Below are 9,741 nucleotides of genomic sequence, written 5' to 3'. Positions count from 1 at the left end.
CTTAATCTCATTATGTTAATAGAAAATATTAATCCAGTCACAATAATCTTTCCTTGAGAATGTTGCAGTTGTAGTTGTATAGAAACATAATTCCTAGGAGAGGGGAGGGTTGACCATGGTAGTGATGTGTTATATTCAGGGACACTATGGACAACAACTACTAAAACCAATATGACCCAGTCAGCCCTGCCTCATGTAAATTACATTTAATCATTGCACATGCAGACTGCAAATACACATAATTTTGCCCAAATCACATTTTTTTCCTTTCAGATATTTTTGATGAACCCCTAATTACACAGCCTGCAACTACAGTTGAATTTCATTGTATGAATCAAGTACCAATAAAATACTCACTGGTTCCTACAGGTGCTAACATTTTAGAGGAAAGCATAAATTATACTATATTATTTATACTACAGTATATGTTTTTGGTAAATACTGTGAATTTATGGGGTATACTGTGGGGTAAGAAAAGTTTTCAGGGAAATGTTGTTAATCTTGTTCTTATTGTGTAGTTAAATTTACCAGTAGGAACCTTTTCCCTCTTTAAGTATCATTAGTAATATTTTATTTGCTGATCACCCTTCACTGTAACCTGTAACTAAAGCTATCAAATGAATATAAGTGTGAAACAAATCCTAGAAATACTTGGCCTGAGGTACCTCAAAATAATAAGTTAGTGTCTGCCACTGGCGTGTTGCACTAGATTGTGAACCCTCTGATGTCAAAATACTGTGCTTGCTACACTCCTCATCAACTTACAAAACATATTTGACCAAACAAACTCAAACATTTCTAAGAGACTGTTTAAACTCTGTAGATCACTGTCTCCACAACTCTTGCGTAAAGTCATAAAATTTTAAAACGAAACTACATTGACTCATTGTGTTGAATTCAAATTTATCTCTGGATCTGTTTCAGGTGAACAGATGTTTATCCATCCTCAAAACCTGAAAACTGAACTGAGACCATCCAGACTTGGTTAACATGAATCACTCCATGTCATAATAATACAAACCAATATAGACTTCTGCCTCAACTGTTGGGACAGAGCAGAGCCTGTAGAACTGCTGTTGTTGGTTCTGCTGTTCATTATATTTCTCCTAAGGGGTACACTTCCTCTTATTGTAATAATGGTAATGTATGCAGTGTCAGTGTTGACTAAATATTCACATTATGTTCTCTTATGTTCTGTTGCTAATCGCCTGTTTACTAAAGTGCCTTTTGTTGTGGTGTTGGACTCAGTCAGCTGCTTTAGCAGCTGCTTTAGCATCTATGCTGAAACACCTTTATTCTTTAAAAGCTAGTTTTTGGTTAATGTCAGTATACCTTATGTGGTCTTTACAGGAGAGAAAATGATCAGGGTTGGAAATGAACTTGTTCAAAATGTTGAAACATCGACTCTCTTCCTGTTTTCAAATCCAGATTCAAAACTCATCTGTTTAAGATTGCTTACTCACTTTAACCATTCTCACTGCAACCTCACCACCCTACATTTCTTTTCTTTTATGTTAATATTATCTATTGTTTTGTTATGTCACTGTATGTTAGTTTTATCCATTGTTTTATTGCTTATTGTACAGTGTCGTTGAGTGACCAGAAAGGTGCTTATAGATAAAATGTATTATTATTATTATTATTATTATTATTAGAAGTTGGTCAAGTAATTGGTGTCCTGTGGCAGAGGGGTACAGTCAGGGGGTGCACTATGAAACAACATTACGGAATTACTGCAGTGAGGTAACTTCAGGTTTAACCTTCAGTTGCTGATATAAAAAAGTTTGTGATTTTGGAAATTCTATTTTTTGCATGAAATTTTAGCAGCACTGGCAAGTAACTACAAAATGCAATTTCTGAGGAAATCACAGTGGGATTGCTGCCTTCTGGCAAAGCTAAAACTGAACAGCACTGCTGGCTTGAATTTGAATGAAGAAGCAGTTGAAGTAGCACTAAGAGATGGAAATGTTTTAAAAGGGGGATGTAAACTGTAGCTAAAGAACCAGAAGAAGGACTGAAGTGCAACTAAATTGTGTGTGTATGTGTGTGTGTGTGTAAGAGAGAGAGAGTGAGAGAGAGAGAGAGAGAGAGGGAGAGAGATAACCCGGCTGCTTTATCCCCCTGCTCCCTGCATCAGTGGAACTCATATTTCACCTGTCATCTCCACCGTTGTCATGCCAGTCTCCAGGGCCTATTGTCTCCTCTGTCTGGCCTCTCTGTGCTTTTTGGCAGATGTGTGTGTGTGTGTGTGTGTGTGTGTTTGTTTGTGTTTATATTAAGTTAAGATCAGAGTACCAGGCTGATGTTTTTATCCAGACCTCAATAACATCACTTGGTCTAATTCAACTTAGATAGGACAGATTCCTCTTGAGCTCGAACATTATCATTATGAGGGAATTCTCTGTTTTAGGCCTGTTTTATTTCATGAAGCTTCTTTTCTGTCATTTAGGCAGTGAATCTACACTGATCACACTCGTTTCTGTTTCTAGGATTGCAACCATGGATGTCGATGTGCCATATGTGGCAAGTTATAGTAAGTATGATGTAGTTATGTTGATATCTGTAGTCAGAGTGTGATGTAACATATGGCGTCATTTTTTCCAGATACATGAGTACAGCAGGTTGCAGTCCAGCAGGAGTATGTGTGTGCATGAAGGTGTACACACACATCAGTTTTAGCACTGACAAAGGTTTTGACTTGAAAATGTTTTGCGCGCTGGAACGTTCATTTGTTATTTGCATCTCAAAGGATTTTGTTAGTGGGTGTTCATTGTTCTCTCTGCCCTTCACTTCCTAGTGACCAATTCTGAGTCAAACCCTGACTCTCTCTGAGTCTGTTTTTCTGTGGGTAGCGCTCCTTTCCTCTATTTAGGCATGATGGCTGTCAAATTTCACAGTTCATCTGCCAAAACGAGTGGAAATTTTAAGTATGGCATGGCACGGCACTATGCTGCAGAGGATCTTTGAGACTGTCTTCACCAGAAATAATGACCTACAGTATGCTTATGTTTCCCTGACAAGCAACCTCCTGTGGTGATTACTATCCTCTGATGCTGCAGCTGCTTTTGCTACTTATGGTGTCATTACATCACAAAGCTACAGTGGTCATGAAAGCTCAACAAGCCCCCCCCATTGTCCATTAGCATGTGAATGTATATATTTCACTTCTACTCATACTGTCGGTCCAATAAAACAGTTGCTTGTTTTAAAGATAAACTATAATGAGTAGGATGGCTGGCTTTTGTTCCTGCGTTCACGGTCACAGTCAGTTTGATGCCCATGTTGTTGGTTGGTTGCTACGGGCTACAAGGCAGAGATTGACTGATGGTGACATTCACTCTCTTTGTGTGGCAGCTCAAACTGGAAAAATAGGAGACAAAACCGAAGCCAAAAGAGTGTGCCAGCCACAGACAGGCAGGTGTGCAGCAGGCTGACACGGAGGCTCCCCTCGACAAACTGGGCCAGGTTTGAGAAGCTTAATTGCAGCTGCCTGCTGTGTTTAGTGTGTGCTAATATAACCTCATTGAAAACACATTTGTTTGAACTCTTGGTGAGAATCCATTGTCTATGGAGAGATGATTTCTGCTTCTTTCTTCAGGGAGCCTGGTGAAATTGTATTCTATTACTGGAGGCAGGGATTTCACCCATAAATCCACAACCTTTAGGAATGGCCTATATTTTGCTGCTCATGCTTCGTGAGATATCAGGGAGTTAGTGCTCTTATTTAAACGGGAGTCTTTCCTTTTATGTCCTCTGTTGCTAAGTGCAGCAGTCTATGACAAACCATTTTAAAAGACTGTAACTACATTCAATTTGATGCAAATATGCCGCTAACATGCCAGGCCTATAAAAGAGGTGGGAATCCGGTTTTGGAAACGATGTAAAAGATGGAAGAATTAATATTCAGCGCTCAGCTACAACCACTCCTCCATAATGCATATCATGAATATATTCTACCACTAAGTACTGAGTAATGAGATGCAAAGAAATCTACAAATGAACAAAAATAGATCATCTGGCCCTGACACATTTTCTCTTCTAACAGCTCCATTCAGTGGCCAACATGCAGCTGTGATCAAAGAGCATTTCTCCAAAGGGAGCAGGGTGTCCTGGTGGCAGGGCTGACTCTGTTCCCAACTGGAAGGTCAGAGGTTTGATTCCGTGCAGCAGCCGGCGCGTCAGTTATCAGTCAGGTACCCCACTGAACACCTACCTGCTCACTAACAGCAATACTCTCTGGATAAATGCCGAAAATGTAAATGTGGTGCACAGAAGCCCCCGAGGATGTGACATGTTTCCTGTTGCAAACATAGCTTGTCATGACAGTCCAACCATCTGGACCATGGGCACTGCGCTCAAGGGCAGATGAAAGACATTTGCCCACTCTAGCTTTTTTTTTTCTCTCTCTCTTTCCATCAAATGCAATTCTGTGCTGACCTAATATTCTGACCTAGTTGAAATAATCAGCGGTGGAGATATTTTGCAAATTGCATCGCCGACCCTATTTGCACATAAATGTTGCCCTGCAGCTATGCACCACCTTTAAACCTCAACCCACATTCTGAAGCAGCCCTGGAAGGAGGAGGTGCTGGGGCCATCTCTAGGAGCTTGTCAGTATCTTTTTCAAACTCTTGACTTATTCTGTTTATGTGGAATGACAGCTGCTGCTCCTCCTGCACACCAAGCATCAACAGTCTAATACAGTCCTGAAGCCTTAGGGCAACATAATTAGTAAGTTGTTCCCACTGTACGCTACAGCAACTGAATTACTATCTCACTGATGAGGAGTGTAGCAGCAGTAAGCTCACATTTACACAACCAAAGACATTGTTACTTTGGTCATTCCTCTGTCTGAACATCAGACTGAATATAAAGTCTCACTTGTCGCCAACTAATGAAACCCTCTTTCCTTTATCCTGTAGCAGTTGCCTGACCATACTGGACCTTAACCACAGAGGTGGTAGATCATGCATGCTTTTGTACCTGTCATTTAATGGCTTTTTGAACACATGACAAACTATGCTGTCTTGTTGGTATAAGGTGCATCTGCACTGTAACATGTGAAGACCTTGAACCGGTATCAGTTCAGTATTTGTCACTGCCCTCCACAATAAACTTAAAAAGGAAGAAATGAACTTTTCTGATCTGATGTCCCAATAATGGAGCCACATCATTTTTCATCACCTTTTCAGTACCATCACAAATGACCTTTTTCTAAACTGGAAAAAGCTTGAAAGTTGACCTTGAGTTGTCAAACCACTGTTTCCAAAGTCAAGAATGAACTTTAATGCTTGAGCTATTTTGTGGTGTAGGCTGGATGACTTGTTGAAACCCTGAGTTTTGTGGCAAAGTTTTTGTCCCCATTTGCTAGAAAAACTTTCAAACCTGTTTTGTTACATCATGACAGATGACTTTAAATAATATTGATGTGTTATTACTTGTAACCACCAAATGATCAGCTGAGAGATCTGGCCCCACTGACACCAAATGTTTCTTGGTGTCATTTTGTTAGGTCTGCCCTCAAGGGAGTGATTTATTTTGGGAAGACGCCACCGAAGCTGATTGGTTTTATTTTCTTTTAGAGCATATTTATCTATCAAATATCAGCAGAATATAAAATTATGCAGTGCAAGTAACTGAACATTAAATATACTATGTCTAATACAGTATCTTTCAATAGTACCATTACTACAGCTCCTTATACTACTTCTTTTTCTACACTATTACTACAACAGCAACTACTGCTACTACCAGCAGTAGTACTTCTAGTACTACTTAGGACCTTGTGTAGCTGTAGGACAGAGGTCATGTCCTCTGTATTTTTCTTTGAATTTGGTAGTTTAAGCAACCTGGAGCACTTTAGTCGTTCTAGTGTTCTTTTAGTCTGTAAATTTGAATCAGCAATAAGAGATTTTTTGGGCACTAGAGGGAAACACAAAAAGCTGTATACTCAACATTGTCATTATCTTACCTTGTGGTGTGTTGACAGCAGAATGGTCTCTTTGGTTCAGAGGACAGGTTGATTCATTAGCTTGGCGCAGGGGCTTTAGGTGGGAGGTGGTGGCTGGTCTACCAAAAGAGGAGAAATGCGACCACCAGTAATTGCAAAATGGTTTTATTTACATGTTGTGTGTTCTTAGTGTAGTCGTAGTGTCGTAGTGTAGGTTTATTCAGAGTTGGAGGGTGTGTGCTAAGCTCAGTAATGGCGTACTAACATCGCTGAAGCTTCTTCCATTATTGGTGCTTGAACTGAAAGATGTCCCCACATCGAGACAAGACAAAAAAGACATTCAAATTGAAAAATATCACCTATTAGGTTTCTTATAAAACTCTTTCTGAAATGAGTCTCTAAAATGATGTTAGCAAGACTGATACTGTAGCTAAGGTGCCCATGTTCAGTACAGCACCACCAGGAGTCGTGGAAAGGTCAGTACTGTGCAGACTAACACAGAATGTGCAGCTCAAGACCACCTGAATTCCTAGTTTACCCTTGACCATTTTGGAATTACTAGCTAGCTGCTTGTTATAATTAATCCATCATTTTCTATCTGTCAAGGGTCACGGGGGGGCTGAAGCCTATCCCAGCTGACATTGGGCGACACCCTGGGTACACCCTGTACGGATCACCAGTCCATTGCAGGGCCAACATATATAGATAAACAACTATTCCCACTCAAAATCACATCTACGGACAATTTAGAGTCACCAGTTAACTTGCATGTATTTGGACTGTGGGAAGAAGCCGGAGTACCCGGACAGAACCCACGCAGGCACAGGGAGAACATGCAAACTCCACACAGAAAAGGAACCTTCTTGCTGTGAGGCGACAGTGCTAACCACTGCAGCCCTCTGGGTAACTTAATAAAAGTTAATATATATGAACATATATGTTCATATATATGTGTATGTATATACATAACTTTTTCTACTGTTATCTACTTATACTTCACTTTTTCTACTGAATAATCAGTGAAGTAATACGTAATGAGAAACTGATGACAGTTTTCAGTAACTTCACTTTTGGAAATTTGGTTACATGTAAAATCTAATATATATAGACTTATTTTTAGAAAAAGCCCATTGTGAAGGGAAAAGGGAGATATCTATACTTTTCTAAAGTGCCGGCTATGAATACCATGCTATTGCTACTGCTGATGCTCACAACAACAACAACAACTTATAATAATAATAATAATAATAATAATAATAATAATAATAATAATAATAATAATGGACAATACTGGAGATAACAAAAGACATAACTTTAGTAAAAAGCTAATCTTTCCTCATCGGTCCTGGCTCCTCTCTGTATATATGAATGGTTTTAGCTCAGACCAGAACATATTTGCTGATGCGGGCTGCCACTTCCCACCCTGCCTCGAGTGAATTGACGCGGCTGATGAGCGCCGCGCGGCCAATGGGAGCGCAGCGGGGCGGAGAGCAGCGGCAGATTGTACTACAGTGTAGTACTGCTGCCAACAGTAGACGCGTCTCCCGCTCTGTCTGTAGCTATTCAGCATCTTCTGGTTAATGGATTATACAGTTTCCCTCCAAGTGCAACATCAGCTGGCCGTGTTCCCGACGCACTTCTACCAGGGCTACAGTGTGGAGTTACAGGTACATTTATTTTACATCCCACTTGCCAGTCCCATCTTCTTCCTCTTCTTTTATCCTGTACTGTGTTTGATAAGAGGCGTGCAGGGGTGCTGAGGAGTAAGTGTGACCTTATGGAAATGCTTTACTGCAGGGGAAAGGCATGGTTGTCGTGTTGCATGCTGATTTTCTTTCCTCGCCGAGATTCTTGTTGCGTGCCTCCGCCGGGAGACGGAGCGGAGCGGCGGCAGACAGTGCCATGGAGGTTTAAAAAGTGAGCGGAGCAACCTGGTGGAGGTTGACCTCACGTCTCATAAACAGGTCCTGCAGGCTGGCGAGCGACGGTCTGCGAGGAGTCCGGGGACACCCTAGGGGGGGGTCCTTAAGGGGGTCCCCTTAGTATTAACGAGGCATTGCCCGTCAACCAGAAATGCTGTCACTATTCCAATCAGAGGTTCAACTTTCAATAACACATGATACAGGTCAGTGATAACAGAACTCCTGAAGCCACAGACACAATCTGAGTAGTCTTCAGAGTTTCAAAATAAGGTTACTCCTGCAGTCTGTGGCTTTTCATTTTCACCGAGAACAAAGTGTAATGAATATTTACTAACAGTGTCAGCATCAACTCCCCCCCCCCCCTTTTCCACACTCGGGAGAACGGCTTGGCGATTCTCTCAAGGTGACATTTAAGGTGGATTAGAAGCCGAGGTGTAGCGGGGGGAGCTTAACACACCTTCCTCACCTCTGTGGAGGAGTTTATAGTGCTTGGTTAGAGGTAATATGAATTCCCATCAGATCAGCTGACACAGTGGGTCATAATGTCAAAGTGAGGAGGACAGGAGATTTTAGAAATAAGCTCTCTTTGTTTATTTTTTCCTTTATTAGTGGTTGATGTAGCAGAGTGCAGGTCAGAATTTATCACCTATTTGTGTACCAATTCACGACTGTGTGGAATTATTGGTTCAGACCTGTAGCACACCAGAGAAGAGAAGACTCCCAGCGCTGTAGTTGTTAAGCTGTGGAGGGCAGCAAATAAAGATTGTTGATGATCAGTCTTTTATTTTCTGGTATCAGTGATTAATTACTTTGTCAATACAATATCATAAACCCAATCTAATCTCCAAGAACCCAAGATGGCTTTTTCAAACAGCTCGTTTTTTCTCAAAAATCTGAAGTTGTTCTATTATATATAGCATTACAAGCTTCTGGCAAAAAAGACTGAAACACTTAATTATTGAATGCTTCGTTGATTGATTAATGATCAAATTATTTCAGCTCAAAATCATATAAATAGTTAAAGATAAAAAATAAGAAAATCTGTTATTTTTTTCCTTCATCATGTTTTTCTGATTTCTCTGTGCTGATGTATTTGTCATTCAGGACTTCAGTGGCCATTTCCCTCTTCCTCAGAAAAACAAACAAAACAGAAAAATATGGAACACTGTTGTTACACTCTTTGCTTTGATGTCTCTCAGGTGGCTTTCTTTTTTTTATTAGATGCAGCATTGAAATTCTCTGTGTTCTACAGTTCTTCCCAATACACAGCTTCACTTTGGCATTCTAAAACAGGCCAGTAGCATTTTTCATTTATCATTATCAATATATCTGCTGGTTATTTTCTTGATTAATCAGTTCATTTTTGTAATTTTCACATCACACATGTTCTGTTTTGTCCAACCAAAGTCGATATTCCAAATATGTTCATTTTACTATCAGAACAGACAAAGAAAACAATCTTCACATCAATCAGTGACTTTCTGTCATTTTTCCTGAAAAAAAAAAGATAATTAATTGATTATCAGAGTTGTTCCTAATTAGTTGTCTGTTTATGACAAATAGTCTCCAGTTTGCTGTATTTCACTGTTTACTGAGAGTACAAGGAGATCAGCACCGCATTAACTGTAAAAGTAACTCCAAAATATGTGTAATCCTAAACAGATACATGGAAGAGAATCCTTGGGAAAGAGCCATAATTTGTTTTTAGTCGACACTTTGTTTTATGATTACAGTGGGTGTCACTTTGTTCAAACAGTATATATTTCATTGTGAAACAGGAGGCTTCCTTTTCTGTTGCACACATATTCAAAATGCAGATATGGATATGTTTTATTCTGCAGCTTCCAGCACAATGAGAAACAGAATAAT

The 9,741-nt window shown here is 40.0% G+C and overlaps 1 protein-coding gene across 1 annotated transcript in view; it reads left to right on the top strand.

Annotated features, from left to right (window-relative positions):
• Positions 1–7,471: 7,471 nt before the first annotated feature.
• The window catches only part of zmat4a (zinc finger, matrin-type 4a), a 119,811-nt gene continuing 117,541 nt past the window's right edge, over positions 7,472–9,741 (top strand). The window contains exon 1 of the mRNA XM_018669730.2: positions 7,472–7,617. Within this exon, the coding sequence (XP_018525246.1) occupies positions 7,531–7,617 (87 nt within the window). The 5' untranslated portion in view covers positions 7,472–7,530. The remainder of the gene's footprint in view (positions 7,618–9,741) is intronic.

This window comes from Lates calcarifer, linkage group LG13, assembly GCF_001640805.2.
Source record: "Lates calcarifer isolate ASB-BC8 linkage group LG13, TLL_Latcal_v3, whole genome shotgun sequence".
Taxonomy (NCBI): Eukaryota; Metazoa; Chordata; class Actinopteri; family Centropomidae; genus Lates; species Lates calcarifer.
This window is presented reverse-complemented; position numbering and strand designations above follow the sequence as displayed.